Genomic DNA, 18,304 nt, shown 5'->3' on the forward strand with positions numbered 1-18,304 from the left:
ACAAGTAAATCGGGCTGTGGTTTTCAGATGGCCAAGCTTAGGAGTTGCATTTGATGAATCTTTTCCCTCTAGCTCTTTGCTTGTGATTTGCAGAACAACTCATTTACCTGTGGCCTACCTGTAGGGTAGATAGGCACTTGCTATAAAAGCTTTGAAAATTGGTCTTGGTTCAGTGAGTTGACATTTTTGTAAGAAAATTCCTCAGGATTTGAACAGAAACACACTACAGGACAGAGGAATCACAGGTATTTTGTTTAAGTGCTGTCTATAACCACAAATTCTATGAAGTAGCTGATGCCCTCATATAAGACGATTTACCATTGCCCAACGTTTAAAAAAAAAATAAGTGTTGCTACAGTTGTCATTGGTGAGGCTTCAAAATTTTTCAGTTTCTGTTTTAATGTGGATTGTTTTGTTGCTTTTTTTTTTTTTTTGCATTAGCAAAATTTATTTTAATTTGCAGGACGTTCTAAGTGTGCAGATTATACATGGAAGGTATAAAATCAGAATTCAAAAGACTGTCCCAAACTTTGGAAATGAAATTAGGACTTAATGGCTTCAAAATTAACTTTAAAGTTCTGATTTGAGTTTATGCACTGAATCTTTGACTGTACGAATGTCCCAGATATTCTTGGGAACACTGCCTGGATGTGACAGTGCTATTAACATTTTTTACTCCAATTGCATAATTTATAAAATTGTTTAAAAAACTTGGTTTGAAAGTGTCTCTAGAGATCTCATTTTTTCCATATTTGCTACTTACTGAAGAAAACCAGAGAATGCAAATAAAAATGCGGAGTATACAATTTCATTATCAAATTTAACTCAGGCCTTGCATCCCCAGAAGAATCACAGTTGCTTACTTAAGAATTACTGATGTTTCTGCCTTCAAATCTTATATATATATATAATTATTTTTTTTTTCCCACAAAAGAAACCTTAAACTGCAGTGCATAACTATAAAACTTGATTATTTAACTGTTTTTCTTTTGGACTACTGAGTGTTGATCCATTAGCTCTTACTCTAAAACTTACTTGGAAAATGTCCTTTGTCTTGGACTCCGATCTGATTTATCGTTTTTTCTTTCTAGCATTTAAGCAGCAAACAGTAAGTCTCAAGACTATTACCAAGTATTAGTACTGAAAGGCTTTCAGAAATCTTCCAGAAAAGGAAGTAGCAACTATCCATTATGCATTACAAATACCTAAAGGCATCTGAATTTCCATTGCACATTGTTCATCCCCAGCCTGAAGAGTTCTAAGCTGCGTTTGAAGATGGTGCAGAAGGCTGCTGGGAAGTCTAAAGAGCTAACAGCCCCTGCCAAAGCTTCCTTTTCATTTCCAGTGAAGTGCTGCTTTAAGCTCCCCTGCAAAGCTGCTAGGCATACCGTTCCTCTCTTTTCCTTTTTTTTTTTTTTTTTTTTTTTCTCTCTCATTGCTTTCACGGAATAGTTTACAAAGCTTTCTAATAGTTTACAAAGCTTTCCTGTTCCGATATTTGTCTAAGATGGTCTTTGTTCTGTTGGCAGAGAGCAATGCACTCAGGTTTTCACTCTGCCATGTTCTAATGGGGTGCAGCAGAGCTTCAAACCCTTTCAGACTGAAATGAAAATGTGATCTTAGTTAACTTCTTGTTCAACTAATTTTTTTTCATATCGGTGCTTGCACCTGTTGCTGCAATTAAGATTGGTTAGTTACAGCAGCCAACTTTGTAGAGACGAAAGATATGCTTAAGGTAGTCTAGGGAGAATGGCAGAAATCCTCATGTTTCTATTTAAAGTAGTAGCGAAGGGAAAGATGCTTCTCCTCAGCCATGTTTGTTTTAAGTTTTACCCTTCTAGGAAACTCAGTGCTTTGTGATAGAGGAGAAAAAAGAACAGTTTTGTGAGAAATAAAGGTAACTCAGCTATATCTAGCTCACCATCAGATTAGGTAAAATAGCACATAAGCAGGCACCACTGACTTGGATGAAGTCTGTGTATTTTCAGTTTCTAACTGATACTTTCTGAAAATTGAGGTGAGGCTGAGGGAGGGCAAGGAACAGCACTAAGGAAATAGTGGAAGGCACTGTGAGGGGATGTAGGTGCCCTTCCTCTAATACTGCTTTTCTGAAACGTTTGCTGTGAAGTAAAATGAAGCATACGTATCTCTTGAACCTTTCTTCCTTATTGCAGGTGACCCACTGCAGTGCAGTGCCTGGGTGGGGCAGTGTGCTCTGTACATCATGATTATGATGTTCGAGAAAACCATCATCATTATAGTGCTTCTGATACCTCAGTGGAAGGAGGTTTGTGTTTTTTACACCATCTTACAAATGAATTTCAGGTGGAAGCCATAAAGCATAGATTTCTAATGTTCCAGTGTTTAATTGGTTGACTTGTCCATCAAAACAGACTACAATCCATGCCATTTAATTCTGGGAATAGTATGTTCCTGTACCTTGATTAGGGTACAGTTAAATAGGCTTTCTGTCATTCATTGCCAGGAAAAATATTTATTGTTTTATGTTTATATAAATATATACTACAATGTATAAAATTTTATTCTATCTACTTGTCTGGGTAGATAGTGTTTTTTCCTTTTCTCATTTTCTTAATCCTTTTTCAAAGCTGTTCTGTTTTGCTTTCTGTAGTAGTTTAGATTTCCTTTGCACAGTTTTGTTCATAAACCTAATTTGTAGGCTTTTAGTAATTTGCAGTGGATTAGTGAAGCCAATTGCTGATGACTGGATAAATATTTATTTTAGCATCTGTGTAACTTAATATTCAGAAGTGATGGGGTGTGGTGCTGTAGCGCATTAAAACCAATTAGTTCCTATTATATTGTTTGGACTAATTTGGGAACTCTGAATCTTCTCCTTACTGTGTATTTTGTAAAGCTCTGGTCTGTTTGAATTTTCTTAAGATAAAACTTAAAAACATGTTCCTTGAGAGCATACAGCTCGAAAATGGCCAAGATGGTTTGAATGCATCTCTTCAGAATTCTATAAACAAAAACAACAGAGATAAGTTTATTGCCAGCCCCGCTTACTTATCTGTTGTGATTTATAAGCTGTCCTAAATATTTTCCTTTTTACACAAAGCTGTCCTTTTTAGGTTCACATAACTTACTTATATAGTGTTAGCTAGTACAAAAATAATTGCATTTACTAATCAAGTTGTGAGCACGTGCTGCCATGATCTGAATTTAATCCTTTTCTTTTCACAGGTAGCTTTATTGAATCCTATAGAGAACCCCCAGTTGGAGTTGGCTATCGTCATGTTGATAGTTCCCTTCTTTGTTAATGTTAGTACAACTTGCATGCTTCTGTGAGATGTTTACTTGTAATTTTCTCCCATATAATAGTTAAATAACATTAATCCTTAAATGTTAATCCTTAAATATATAGCATAATGTACCTCGATGTTTAAGTTATTTTAATTTTTAAAAAGGAAGGGTGTTAAAGAATGGAGAAAATGCCTGGATATGTAGATTATTCTTAGCTGAAACCTATACTGAGCTAAGTAACCAGGCTGAGAAGAGGCGTAGAAATGCTTCATTGACCCTTTTGGGCTGATGACTTCAGTAGATTGAATGTACTACTAAAATACTGACATAGAAATTATGAAATGACGATGAAATTTGCTTTGGGAAACAGTTGGGCTAAGGATGGCTGTACTGTGAAGTATCCTGTGTCTGATGACAGCTGATAGCGGCTGGCCTATGCAGGAGTGGAAGGAAAGGGAAGTGTGTAATCAGCCTTCATAAAGAATACCCTTCCAGCAATCTGGGATTTAAGAACAAGAGTCAGAGATGGTATCTTTGCATGTAATACCTGCTGGCAGCTTTTGCTTTCATTAATTTGTTCAAGCATGGATTTTATCTTTGCAAACTGAAAGTTTGTTGCAATAAGATGTCTGCCTAAGCCATTCACATTTCTACACAAAGAGTTAATGTATGAGCACTCTGAACAGCAACTGTTTTCCTTATTCTCTCCTCTTCTGCAAAAGAATAAAGTGGAAGTGTCCTAGAGCATTCATGCAGTGTATAATAAGCCATGGGACTGTATGCCAAAAAACTATACCTTTTTGGCCAATTCAGAACTATTTTTAAGCTTTCCTAATTCTGTCCAAATGCTGACTGAACAAACATATGCTGATCTGAGGAAAACTGAACTGTCACCTTCCTCTTTCTTTTTACCAGGCATTAATGTTCTGGGTAGTAGATAATTTTCTTATGAAGAAAGGGAAGACAAAAGCTAAACTCGAAGAAAAGGAAGCAGGACAAGATTCGAGAAATGGAAGTAAAGTCCGATATAGGAGAGCAGCATCACATGAAGAGTCAGAGTCTGAAGTATGTAGAGTTCATTACTGCAATTAATGCAATATCAATCCAGTTCATCCCTCATTCTATTGATTTGACTGTAACATTTTCAACTCGGTTTTGATATTCTTTGCATGTACCTCTAACAGTGGTTCCTAGTGTTTGCAATTGAAAACCAGTTAAGAAAAGTTAATGTCGCACCACTCACCAGTTAGTTATTTTCTTTTCAAATGAGCAGGAAGACGTAATACATGTAAATGTCACAGGTGAACTGTGTTACAACTACTTCTACAGATCCCACGCAGAGTACAAAGCTAACAGACCATTCTGATTTGAAGACAGGTTAATGGCTTAAAGTAAGAGGAAGCTGGAGGAGGCAATTGGCCTGATTTTTGTAGAAGTACTTGTCTTTGCTCTTGCAAATAACTTTTTAAAAGTGCCCACTTAATATTATTTAGTATAGCTTGCCTGGATGGGCAGTATCTCTGAAGGTAAGTTTTTTGCTTTAGTCAGTTGATGCATTTAGTCAGTTTTCTGCATTCTGGGCAGTGCTGCCTGTATGTTTTGTTTTTTAATAAAATTTTAATTGCAAATGTTGGTGAGGAGCTTATGTATTCCCTTTCACGTTAACAACAAGCTGCCCCCACTGTTCTGGAGGTGCTGGAATCAAATCTTTAGGTTAAGAGTCTGTGATTGTAGTAGAGATTAATTTGCATGCATCCTTCTTTGAGGTTCTTACTTACTTGAGGTTCCAGTAGAGTGCATGACATAATGCAGTTTTTTGATAGTACTGGCAGTAAATCCCATTTATGTTCTGTAAGCTCTTCCTAGAGCAAATACTAAAGTCCTTTGCAAGCATAAAAAATAGTAAGTTAAAAGTAGAATGAGGAAAGACCATGACTTTGATCCATGTTACTCAGAAACTGTAATTTATTTTTAGATCCTCATTTCAGCAGACGATGAGATGGAGGAATCAGACGCTGAAGAGGACCTGCGTAGACTGACCAACCTAAAGTCCATTAAGAAAAAGAAGCATCGTTTTGGTCTGCCTGTATGACACATTCCCTGACCTGTGTATTTGCAGGTTTCATGGCAAGAACTCCTCTGTCAGTGGGTTTTAATGTTGCAATTGCATCTCCCTTTTCATACAAACTGACTTAAAAGCAAGGTCTACCAACATAATGCAAGCATTTGGAAGACTTGCAGTTCAGTTGCACTACAGACACACTGACCAATTATGCAAGAATGTCTTTTCATCATATGTGAAAACAGCGTTGTTAAGGACTAGCCACTAAGGTGATTTGTATCTGACATTTCAGAGAAGATCATAGAAAACAGATACAGCGATCTTTCATTTATGGTTAGTGAATGATACAGTGTAAGATGTTCTCAAAAAGGCATCTGAATCAACTAAGTTAGTGTGTTTTATTACTAAAACTGGCTTTTGCAGCATAATTCCTAGAGCAGAATAGTTTATGGTTACAAGCTGTAACTTAATGTTATTTTTTTAAGTACAAATGTTTACTTGCTACCAGGTACCTATGGAACTAATAGGTGGAACAAAGATTTTTTCCAAGTCTCCTCAAATCTATTTGACTATTTTATATTTAAGTTATATTTTCATACAGTTGTATTTAAAGATTCTCTTTGTCAGAGAAAAGGGTGCAGTTCCCTTTTTTGTGCAGAAAAGGTCATAAGATTTGTAGTGAAAATCATTTTATCCTTGCGTCCTGGTTTAAGACAAAGAGGTTGCAAAGGGAAAGGCTCTCTGTCACTGCTGAAGTCACCAAATATCACTAAAAATGCAGTCCTAAGTGTGCTTTTGACCACATAATTTGAAAGTACCTTTTTTAATAGGAGGTGTTGTTTGCATATTTGACAAATGTGCACTTTAGTGTATAACAAAAATCTGTTGTGATAGGTTACTTATTTGTGAAATGAATATATCTATGGATGACTTTAATTATTTTTGTTTCTCTAAGTCTGTTATGTGTACCTCTCATATAATGCAAGAGAGATGGAATGTTTCTTTCACTTTTCCTTGTATAGGGCCTGCCATCCAGGACCTTGATCTGATTGGAGGAGCTGTGCTACAGTATTGTGAATAATTCTGTCCCATACTTGATATTGTTGAAAACGCAATCTTCTATTTAATGTGCTTAAAAATGGGTTTCTTCTGTTTAATTTCCTTTAAGTCCGCTTATTCTTTAGTGTTTTTTTTTTTTTAAAAAGAGAGGTATAATAGTCACTACAGAATTTCTGCAGTTTTCAGTGTCTGTCTTCTAATAATTGTCAACATGTGCTGCTCTAAAACCCTGCAGAGATGTTTTCAGTTACTTTTGCTTTGCAAATTTTCTAAATGATTGTTTCTGACGGCTTTCCTTACGTAGCTAAACCTTGTGCAGGACAAGGCAGTGTGTCGAAGAGGTGACAACAGAAACAAATTGCAGATCTGTTGTACAATCTAGACATCAGAAATGTCCAAGCCTTAAACCAAACAGTTTCATCAGAAAACTGCTCAGAACTTTTTAAGATTTTTTACATTTTTATAGATTTACTAGGTCTTAATGTGATTTATTATCCAGGCCACTTAAATGGGGTTCTTGGGCCTTAGTAAATACTGAACTGTGCGCTCCCTTACTTCCTTTCACTATTCCAGCATTCCTTTTCACTGCTTGGCTGCTGAGGTGAACACAATGTTCTGAGACTTCAGGTACACCTCGGCGGATCCAGCTGACTAAAAGGGACATTTTACCAAACCTAACGTTTGCAAATTTAGTTGAGCCACTGACCTCTGTTACTGTGCACTGAAATGTAATAACTGCAATAAGTTTAAATACTAGTGTTTCTTTTAGACTAAATCTAGAAACTAATGACAATGGAAGCTTAATCAAGGTATTCTGAAGTGGGGGGTAGGGGGCTGGGGAAATGTCCCTAATCGGTGTTGCCTCTGTTTTCATTTTGTTTTGTGTTTGGTTTTTTTTTTTTTTTTTTTTTTTCCATTGATTGTGTGTCTGGCATCTTCTCTTGATTGTTGACTGTTGGGCAGGCTCATATATCCAAAAGCACAGTATTTAAAGGAATTCATTTTCATCAACAGGATGGTCTCATACAGCTCACTGTTCCAAAGGGATTTAAGAGCTAGAGCTGGCTCTTGTTGCAAATGTCAGTGTTTATTTTTTAGCATAGGATTTGTTCTATTTCAGATAGTGAAATAAAAGTATTTAACATGTGCTACATACCACTGCACAGTCATTGCTATCCTCGTCAACTGAGCAGCGCACACAAATTTAACTGTACAAGCTTTCATTTTATCTTCCTTTTCCCTCCTCTTCTATAATTACTTAAATTATTGAAATGATTTCTATTTCTAGTCTCATGTTTAGTCTGTGAAATGTCAGTATAAAATTATGGCCTTAATCATGTAAAATATTTGTTTTGAGCAGACCTCAAACTTACTGACCAAGTACAAAACAGTATAAAGCACTATGGAGCAGTTTCTTGAAGGTGGTTGTAGCAAAGGTATACAAATACCTATTATTATTTTTTTCTGTCTTAAGTGCTTAAATGTCACTTGGTTTGAGATTTTGGTATGCCTAGCAAGATGACATAGTAAAGCACTATGAGCCAAAGAGACAGAAGTCAAATATTTTAAATACCACAGTAGTAAAAGGAGTATATCTTCAGAGGGAAAAAACAGTTCCAACTTTCTCTAGTAAAGTATACAAAATTTATTCCCAGCCTTAGACAAATAACAAAACTGATCTTTTTCATTTTCTGTTACCATATGGAAGAGAAATGGAAAATGTAAAATTGGCAATTTCCCTCTTTGTAAGATAAAAATTGGAATTCTCGCAGTAGATACAAGATTACGTGCTCTTGTCTGAAGAGCTTGTGTGTGTGAGAGAAGGAAATATGTGCCTAGTGCTTCACTATGTCTTACTGCTCATTGAAATGTAGTGGCACTGCAGGCTGAAATAAATTTTTCATCAAGAGTTGATCCGGTAATAATAACATTGTGGCACAACATTTGCATTTATGCTCGGATTGGTGCTCTGAGTTAATGCCTGGTAAAGGGACTATAGGACAACTCATAGCAAAGGTTTACTTCAGGCTGTGCTTAAAAAATGTGATTGTTTAATGAAAATAAGCTATGTAGTATACGCCAAAGTAAGAGAAAGGGATTGTAACTTACCGAAGACATACAGAAGCATTGGTGCAAACGGAGTTTACCACGAATGGTCAACCTAAATGTATTAACTGTTTCTGGTATCTGACCTGTGACACATTCACATAAATTTAAAACACTGGTGTCGTCTAATACGTGGTTTTCAAGTGCTGGCTTTGATATGTTCAGGTCCCCTTGTCTTACTTTAAGTAGGTAAATGCTGTATATTAATGTTGCTAACTAAAATGTACTATAGCTTTTCTTCAGGGAAAACTCAGAAATTGAGTTGCAAATTAGAGCAATGCAAAGTGATCCCCTCCAACAGATTCCAGCTGCGCCTGGGGAGGGAGGAGCGGGCTCGCAGCTCTGCTGAGAGCTGAGCATCACAAGGAATTTCTGCCACTGTGCTTGACTAACCCGTGTTTGCAACTTTGCTGTGCTTTTTGCAGGAGAAACCAGTAATGAAAGAGCCACATCAAGTCAGAGTAGATCTACAGCATAGGCGTGCAAACTTTTTTTATGTATTTAAAGTTTCCAGTTCAATTACTGAAAATGACTACTATGGTTTTACAAAGTAAAACTGCAGTATCTTTAAAAAAGGGACTCTTTTGTAGGTGTTTCTGTCTTTGCGTGGGTATCTGTCTCAAACTGAATGTTGGGTTCGTTTGTAAGTAAATTCAGAGTAGAGCCTGTGTGAGCAAAACCAACGAGCTGTATTCTGCTGCCCTCTGTTTGGACCATATTGTTTAATCAGTAGTGTTACCGTAAACTTCTAAGGGTATCTGATGTAATTACATTGTATAATGGTTTACAATAAAGTTTGACTTATTACAGATTTGTACACTTGTTTTATGCTCCTTCTGTTTAAAAGTGAGCGTGTATGTATGTTTATAATGTGCTGTTGCAGGCATCTGGTTTTGCTAGTGGAGTTTAACCTTGGGACTGCAGATTCAATTTTTTGCACTCCCATGTCAGTATTAATTTCCATATATTCTTGTCCTTTAGTAGTTAAGTCCTATTTCTTAGGAAGGACTGTTATTCTTAGAAAGCAAGTTTTGTTTACAACTGTAAGAACGATTGCAAGCTCAGATCTGTTCCCTGAGGAGTGTTTTTGCCCTCAGTGTTTGCACACACATGGAGAATAACCATCTGTATTTGCAGTAAGAAACCCTACATGTGCGCCCTGAGAACTGCTGAGGTTGCAGAACATAGACCCGAAGCCCTCTGGAATGTAGGACTTTGTTAAGATACTGTACCATACAGCTGATAATCACAGCCTGCTTTCTGCTTTTGAAGCAAAGCCAGACCTTTTGGTCATTGGCCACAAAAATGTGTGAACTTGAAAATGTCTGAATTAACCTCCAGTATCCTGCCCTTTGGCAGGGTCTTAGCCTAATGCAATAACTTGTTATACTGTCTTACCATCTCTCCCCCTTCTGATGTGTTTGCAGCAGGTAGTAGAAATGAAGGAAGGTGCCTGAGGGTCCTGTTGAGAAGCTGGTGAAGCGCTGTGTGTCACAACACTCACATAGTCTCTCCTTGTGAGACAGACGGGCTGTGTGGGGCTGTCTGGTTGTAGGACCAAGTAGCCTCTCTGTACCCCATCTCCAGAGGGCAACATGCTGGAGATGAGCAACGTCACCCTGCTGACTTCCATCACCACTACTTCACAAAGCAAAATGAGAAGGGGAGAAGTAGCGCTGTCTGAAGAAGACATGATGCCTACACGCTGTGTAGTGCAGAGTTGTCTCTGCCTACCAAAGGGTGCTGCAGCAAACACTTGCACTTCTCTGATATATCCAACAAAATGAGCATAGCCCAAGCTTGCTTCCCATCCCGCCCTGTTTTGGAGGCTGTAAAGATGCTGTTTTACTCTTCAGGTGTCTTGTTTCCTAGCTGAAGTGTCTAGCATCTATTACCCAAGGTGCTGAAGGAATTAGGAGGGCCATCAAGAAGGAGCACTGCCTTGCCAGGAAGCTGTGACATGAACCATAAAGGTAGGTCACGCCTTCATGCCAAAATAGAGCAGAAATCCTGTTATCAGTGGGCTTCTGCTGGTTTCACCACTTCTATCTGGGCAGAAGCAGATTGGTTTGTTCGGCTGGGCTGGGCCTGCACAGTATCAATTCACAACTACCTCGGTTATTCCTCTCTTCTGTTTGTGCATTACCTTCGTTACTTATCACGTACTACACACAGGCAGCCCTATCCCCATCCCCACCGCCTCCCTAAAGAGAAATCAAAGAATAATCTTCACCCTATTGAGCTTGGCAGTCCACTGAGTAAGCAGGTTCCTGGAGAAGTCACATCTGCTGTAAGATCCCTGTCTTGTGGAAATCGCAGTGTTCAGATGTGTACAACACCTTAGCAAAAATTCAGGATATGCTGCCTCCCTCTCCGGCTGCCTTAGCTCCAATCCCCATGGAAGAAATGTTTTCCCTAAAGCTGATGGTTTTTCTTTCCGCTCTGGTAGTCTTACAAAAGGTACTGGCATTTCACAGAAACTTTTCCTCTATTTTACTAAGCTGTGGATTTAAAATGGAAATTCAACATTAGGAATGTTTAAGCACGTAGCATCCGAAATGCTGCTTAACCTACAAATAATTACTCCACAGTCACATAAAAGAAGGCATCATCTCGGGCCTGGAGAGAGCTCATTTACAGGTAAGATGAACCCACAGATCTGGGGGATAGTTCACAACTGACAGATCGTGGTCTTGACTGCAGTTTGCCAGTGCTGTGACATTGATGCAATGTTTTCATAATGGAAAAAAATGCCAGTTTTATTTACTTCCCGTGTCTCTCTCTGTAGCCTTAAACAAATCACAGGCAGAGCCTGAGAAAAGGCTGGGGAAGATTTCTGTCGCTACAGCAGTCGCCGTTCCTGATAAAAGATGTCAGGAGTTATGCCAAGTCCACCTTTCCCATGCTAAAGTACCTGGCTGGAGTCTTGGTGCTTTCTAAGTGTCAAGCATAGTCACAGAAGCTTATTATTATTATTACTGCTAGTAGTAGTAGTATTAGCATTAGGCATGATGCAAAGAATTAACGTTATATATAAAAGGGTGGAAAGAGCTCCCCACCAAACCCTCTCCTGGTAATAAAAATTACAACCCATGCATAAGACTTTCTTTTTCTATTTAATTAAAAATTAGCTTGGGAACAAATCTTAAAAGTTTTGGAGAAGGTTTTATTACTGTCAGCACATACAGTGGGGAAAATGAATTTAATCGTGTGTGAATAATCCACTGCTATATGTACGACAGATGAACTGGTTAAACTTACTAATCCTGCTGTAAACAGAAAGTGATTTTACTCTCTGAAGTGTGTAAGAGCCAGCTGGCATCAGAGTGAGCTCAGGAATAGGATTGTAAGGGTAAAACCATATCCTATCTCATAAACTCCAAAACACACAACACTGGTTCCTGTGCAAAAGAGAATTAGGGCACAGCAGTGTAATGCTTTTGATGTTAGGTTTATATAAACTTTACAGAAAGCGTATTTTCTAATGCTGGGAATGAGCAAACAAGACTTTTTTTTTTTTTTTTTTTTTTCCTATCAAGAGAATTCAGAGTCGATTTTGTGTCTGTAACAAACTTTCGCCTTTTAAAGTTATAAGTAGAGCCCCAGTGGACTCCCCTGGAAGTTGTTTTTGCTGTGGATTGGGCTTCCCCGCGGTCCCGCTGCCACAGCTGTCTGCTCTCATCACTCCTGAACTTCATCCGTCCCCAGGCACACGGCGCGGCAAATCCTGCCAGCCCTAGTCATCGCTAAGAATAAACTTTTCAACAACAGCCTGTGTCAACCTGAATCATCCTGGGATCTGGTTTGGGAAAGTGACCCAGCTAATGACCTCACGTTAGATGCTCTATATAAGCTGAGAGAAAAAAACAGGCACACGCACAGTGCGCAGGCTGGATTTAATCAAAGCCGGGAAACTACCTTGGAAAGGATTTCAGGCGAGTGAGCGCTGTAGTTATGTCACAGGTATGGGGGCATTGTGCTGGGCTGGCTCTCGTTCAAGCAGGTTACCTGACAAATCTGTACTTGTTTTAGATGGTTTGCTCGAAATATCTTATTAGCAAGTTATTCTTGTTAAGCAGTGAATTGTCTCATCTGCTTGGATTGTTTGATTATGTTGAAATATTTAAAACCACTTTATAGCTTAACAACTAAGATTTTAAGAGCAATTATTATACGGAGAAGGAAAGCAGCTGCTCTCTACATGATTAATTCTTTCTTTTTTTTTTTTTTTTTTTTATTATTATTATTATTTTTACCCTAAGTACTTTTATTTCTGTAGGAAGGAAAAAAGCATTTCCACTGCTCCGTTTGGGGCTGTTTTCCTGAAAGTTTTCTGCTTTTCCAACACATTGTCTCAGCCAGTTATTTGAAATTTTGATAGTAGTTTAAAAGGATGTGTCTAGACTGAATGTGCTGCTATGTAAAGCAAAGTTTGGTTTATTAATGTGCAAGAAAAGAAAGTGTGACTGAAAACTGTAGCTGTCGTACACCACTTGAGATGGAAATGTTGCACTACACATTTTTGCGTTCATCTTTTAGTTCAATCAGAAGTTTTTCTTTACTGTGTTCCCCAATATTCCGTGTTTCAAAGTGATCTTAAAATTAGCTCAGAAATGTTGAGTTTTTCACATAAGTGCTATGTTTTCACCCAAAGATATGTGCACCTGTCAGAGTTCCCCCCATAACAAGGGTTTTATGTGGTGGGTGAGATGGAAAATGTGGGAAGGGCAATGGAGCATAATCCTTCAGCCACACAGAGTAGTACGGTTCTGCTTATTTTCTTTACTCCAAAGAAAGAGACTTAAAAACAACATTGCATGTCTCATAAACTTGGGACGGGAGGAGATAAAGGCCAGGCAGGACCGCTGTGCTGGCGGGGGATGGCTGCTGGCAAACCCTGCTTACAAACGTGCTTGTGTTGGTAGTAATTAACAGTCATGTGGCTCCAACAAGTCCCTTGTCCTGATGGAAAGAAGACTCACAGTTACCGTCTCTTGCCAACAACAGGCAAAGGACGTCAGCAGGTTTCATATTCCTGCTAAAAAAAAAAAAAAAACGAGGTATTTTTTCCCCTTTCTGCATTGGAACCAACACATTTGTTTCCTGTGGATTATGCCAAAGACCCATCACCAGCCAGTTCTTGTTACAGATAGACAAATGAAATGCTGGCTATGGAGACATTTGGTTCACCAGCTTAACCCATCAAAAGTTGCTGTGAATTCTGAAGAGTTTGCTCTCAGCTCCTGCTTTCTTTGGATACTCATAGAGTGTTTTTCCCAGAGACCTCATGAGTGTTTTGTTTCCCACAACACATGTAGATGGGATTGACAGCGAGCTATTCCGAGCGTTCCTGGGGGTTTATAGCCAGCCACAACTCTGCCGAAGTCTCCAGTGCAGCCTGGCATGCATGTGCTGTCCCTGCAATCCCCCTGGGACTCACTGCTCAAGCCCTTTGCAGGCCCTGGGGATTTGTTCCCCTCCACAACTGTTTTTAGCTTTACAGGCAGTGGCCCAGGAATGTACAATGAGGCTCCACCGCTGCCAAAACCCAAATCAGGAGCCCTGCGTATGTAGTGATGGGCAGAGAAGTTTCTCGCTGATAAATAAATAGATTAAAGTTGGAATGCCCACCTCTCATCTTCTTCTTAATCACATCTCCTGTTGAGGGTGGTGAATCTGATCCCCCTGCACCCCAGTGTAAGGTCTTTCAGGTTGGACCTTGGCACCCAGTCCTTGAAAATAGTAAAATGAAGAGGGGAACGTTAATAGTGCTGATTGATGTAGCGTTCAACTTAGAAGTGCTGATTTAAAGGTAGGGTTGTTCTTCCATGTTTTTCCAATTTTCTTCTAGCAAACTGTAACTGGGTTAATACTTGGACATTCTAGTGTACCACCTGATGATGCATCTATTTCTGTATTGGATTTCCTATTCCTTCTCCAGATTCTGAGTCCAAAATGTGTTCAGTAGGTGCTTGTCAAAACCCCCTTTGAGTGCTGAGATACTTTCATTCCCTACATTTAAATCAATATCTATGGGCCAAGTCTTAAATTTATTCCAACTAGATCAGACCAGATTTCTTTAGGAAATCAGTCAGAGAGATTCTGATGTAGTAGTAGACGGTGGCTGAGCATAATTCTGCAATTAAGTAGTTTGTTTTAGTGGTTTTTTTGCTTGTTTATTTTCCTGAACACTGGAAAAATTCTTTAATTACCAATCTATCTTGGCCTTTCTTTGCAAAAGGGCCAGGCAGGCATCTGCTCTGTCTCTTTCAAAGTCTGGGCAATCAGAAGACAAATTTAGAACCAGAATGGTGGCAACAGATTTTGGGAAAGGTAACGAAATCCTGCCCTGATGTGGAGTTGTGGTTGTGTAGAGATCTGGAGTAGCTGAGTGTTTATTCTCAGAGTTGCAGTAGGTGGAATACAGAATTAGCAACTCTGTATGTTGTAGCTGTTAGGTCCAGACCTCTTTGTTCCCTGTTTCTAAACATGAAATACTGATGAGTGGGCAATACTTTTGTTTCATAGCCAGCCCCTGTGAAAAAGAAGCGTCCTCCAGTGAAGGAAGAAGATCTCAAAGGAGCTAGAGGAAATCTTTCCAAAAACCAGGAAATTAAATCTAAAACCTACCAAGTCATGAAGCAGTGTGGTAAGTCTCTTCTCCTTGATGGAAATAATAAGAAACCTTACAAAGTAAAGCATGGAATTAATTGTTATCTTCAGTGAAGGAGTGCACCTCAGAAACAGCAGCAGGCAATGCTGTCACATCCTCTGGCCTGGCTGCATAGAATCCTTGAATCCATCATCTTGTTGGCACCCCCATAGGTACCAACAGGGCTCTGCTTCAAGTGATTTATTTTCTCCCTGTCTGGACAACGTAGGAGGGAGAGCTCTGACTTTGCCTTCTGAGCCAGAGTTCAAAACAAATCCTGGTCCCACAGTCAGAGTGGTTGACAAAGTTGAAGACCTGGATGTTTGGGCATAGACTAGGGCCTCTAAAGTGTACAAAATTGATGTTTGAGATGAAACACATACTGGGGGGAATAAAGGGCAGAAGGTGAGAGAGAAGAGAGTAGGTGCTTGCACTGAATGCTCCTGGTGCTTTGTTGGTTGTTTTTTTTTGTTTGTTTGTTTGTTTTTGTTTTGTTTTGTTTTGTTTTTTGTTTTTGTTTGTTTGTTTCTTTGTCTTTTGTTTTTTTCATCAATAGTGGGAGGGTACAAAGAAAAATGATGAATTTCAACCCCTTTTCAGGGTGATATCCTGAACCTCACAGTGTTTTTAAGCACCTCAAGGAACTTGGGGTGGTCAGTGTTGACGACCACCTACAGATGCTGGAAGCTGCTCTGTGCTTGAAATGAGAGTGCTGTGTTTTACTGTTTGGGAAGTTGATGGACTGATTAAATATTTATCAAATGCTCATATGTTTTAGCTGCAGTAACACCAATGCTAACTGATTCACTGATTCCCTCCTCTTCTGTTTTTGTTTGTTTGTTTGTTTGTTTTCCCAAGAACAAATGGGCTCTGCAGCACCTTCCATATTCAGCCGAGATCGGACAGGAGGTGAAACAGTCTTTGAGAAACCTAAAGATGAACCAGCCAAAAGCGTCTTTGGTTGACAGCTGAGCTGAAAGTGATTGTTGAGATGATTGTTGTAATATTTTCCTAATTTTCTACCCCTTACACTAACTTCACTGTAGACCTAAATAGCTTATTTTCACCTTAAGCCATTAAAAAGTGAATGGACTCATATCAAAGGGTACAACTTCCGTTTTATTTTTTATTAAGTGCATACTTTGTGTTGAATGGTGTTTGCTATAATGGTTTAATTGAAAAAATGGTTGTTGGACACTGCTTGGCTTACTGTAGTGACCAATTTTAACTCAGATTAATTCTGTGGGCTTCTTGCCATCACTAGCTATGATCTAAATGTCAAAAGCAATGAATAAATACTCAGATGACACCATTTTAGTGTCTGTGCAATTTCTTCACACTGCTTTTACAGATAGGGACGTAAGGAGCTGGCTGAATGGGCATTGCAGAATCATTGAAATGAGTTCCGGCCATGGCAGCACCCCAGGGAACCCTCCTGGTGCTGGGGGAGGTGGCAGCTCCCTCATGGCCTCCTCAGGGCAGCACTTCAATCATTCCTTGATGGTGAGAGAAGATGGCGGGCAGTGCCTCAATCACTTCCTCACAGTGAGAGAAGATGGCAGGCAGCGCCTCAATCATTCCCTCACAGTGAGAAGACGGCGGGCAGCGCCTCAATCATTCCCTCATGGTGAGAGAAGATGGCGGGCAGTGCCTCAGTCGTTCCCTCATGGTGAGAGAAGATGGTGGACAGTGCCGCAACTGTTTCCTCACACACAGCACTGCCGGGAGAGCAAATGGCAGGCTGTTGGTCTGCCTCAGTATGGAGTGATGACTTTCTGCCCATTCCCTGCCATATTTTTTCCTCACATCCTTAGGGTCTTGTCAGATCAAGACAAAAGTTGAGCCACAGACACATCATGTCCCAAACAACTCCTCTCTGAGTCAAAGTGTGTTTTCAACTCTATTTGTTTACATCTTGATTTATGGCATTAAACATCAAGGATTTTTTTTTTTTTTTTTTTCCCTGAGGTTTTAAATTGGAGTATTTTGGACCTGTGGTCTAAAACATGGATAATCACCTCTTTTGGTGGTGCCTATTCCCTGGCAGCGTGCCTGAGGGTGGTCAGGGAGGTAAGTCCCACCTTTATTTAACAACGGTTTTAATTTTTTGCAGGCCGTTTAAGAAGTGAAAGTGGTATTCAAGGTCTCTGTGTGGGTGAGCACTGTGAAGAAAATTATCTTTGCTTTTTTGTGTCACGAACAGTGGATAAAATGTGCTGATGCCCACAGAACTCTAGGAGAGGCTGTGGCATGGGACACTTGTCACTCAATAGCAAATCCTTTGGTTTTAATTGATGGTTTCCCTAAGAAAAATAAAGATGCTGTTGCTTTTAAGAAACACACATTTTATAAATGTGTTTATAATATGTTTTGTTTACAAATGTTATGGACAAGGTTAGTGCAAGTGTCACAGAATTAACCACTTAACTGTGTGCAGCAGCTGTGCTGTGCATTTAGTAAAAAAAAAAATTACTCTTTTCTCTTCTTCCCAGCTCCTTCACCGCCTATTCATGTTTTCCAGGGGCAAACCCAGCCATCAGTTTAAAACTCCGAAGAGTTTTGAAAGAGCCTTATTTAGCCTATTTTTCAATTTCAGGGATTATTATCTGCAGCTGAGGCACTGCTTCCTCTCTGCTGTTCACTGCTCTTCCTGAAGAGTGGCAGCACAGCCTCTTCCTCTCTGAAGGACCAAGGTTCAAGAATTAAAATACTGAAGAAAAAAAGCTCTCACTCGAATACTGCTAGAACTGTCCCCACATCAGGTTTAACTACACCTCCTTAATTAATCTGTGAGGAAGAAGTGGCAGGAGGTTGTTTATTAATTAGAAAAGAAAATGGAGGACAACTGGGGCTAAATTATGTTCACACTTTCTTTTTATGCTGCATGTGATTGAATATTGCAGATTTGCTTGGAAGCGGCGAAACCAGAGAGGAGGAGGAAGGGTGCTGTATTTCAGACCCATCTTTGGGTATGTCAGTGCTGATTTGGAATGCACGGAGACCTTTGCCTTCTGCAGACACACAGCACAAATGCGACAGGGAAGCAAGACAAGTTATCTATCTGGAAAGTGGGGTTTTGCTAAGAGCTTTACTTCCATAATGTCTTCAGGTTCAATTATTTGTGATGGTTCACAGTGTGACACTAAGTGCTCGGGTTC

General features: G+C 39.4%; 2 protein-coding genes across 2 annotated transcripts in view; both read left to right on the plus strand.

Moving 5' to 3' along the window:
- The window catches only part of LOC309881791 (store-operated calcium entry regulator STIMATE-like), a 29,248-nt gene extending 22,704 nt beyond the window's left edge, over positions 1-6,544 (plus strand). Inside the window, exons 5-8 of the mRNA XM_082768162.1 lie at positions 2,175-2,287; positions 3,208-3,285; positions 4,183-4,332; positions 5,243-6,544. Of these exons, the coding sequence (XP_082624288.1) occupies positions 2,175-2,287; positions 3,208-3,285; positions 4,183-4,332; positions 5,243-5,359 (458 nt within the window). The 3' untranslated portion in view covers positions 5,360-6,544. The remainder of the gene's footprint in view (positions 1-2,174; positions 2,288-3,207; positions 3,286-4,182; positions 4,333-5,242) is intronic.
- A 5,757-nt stretch (positions 6,545-12,301) lies between these two features.
- Positions 12,302-16,458, plus strand: MUSTN1 (musculoskeletal, embryonic nuclear protein 1). The gene is made up of 3 exons (XM_082768163.1): positions 12,302-12,457; positions 15,023-15,143; positions 16,005-16,458. Exons 1-3 carry the CDS (start codon positions 12,449-12,451, stop codon positions 16,109-16,111), a joined length of 237 nt encoding a protein of 78 aa, XP_082624289.1. The 5' UTR covers positions 12,302-12,448; the 3' UTR covers positions 16,112-16,458.
- The last annotated feature ends 1,846 nt before the right edge of the window (positions 16,459-18,304 follow it).

The sequence above is a fragment of the Aythya marila genome (assembly GCF_965140915.1).
Source record: "Aythya marila genome assembly, chromosome: 10".
Lineage (NCBI taxonomy): Eukaryota > Metazoa > Chordata > Aves > Anseriformes > Anatidae > Aythya > Aythya marila.

What these genes read in the sequence shown, in the direction of transcription:
- MUSTN1 (XM_082768163.1), top strand. An exon ending in CCAAGTCATGAAGCAGTGTG is followed by an intron (nt 15,144 to 16,004) that starts GTAAGTCTCTTC and finishes TGTTTTCCCAAG; the next exon opens with AACAAATGGGCTCTGCAGCA.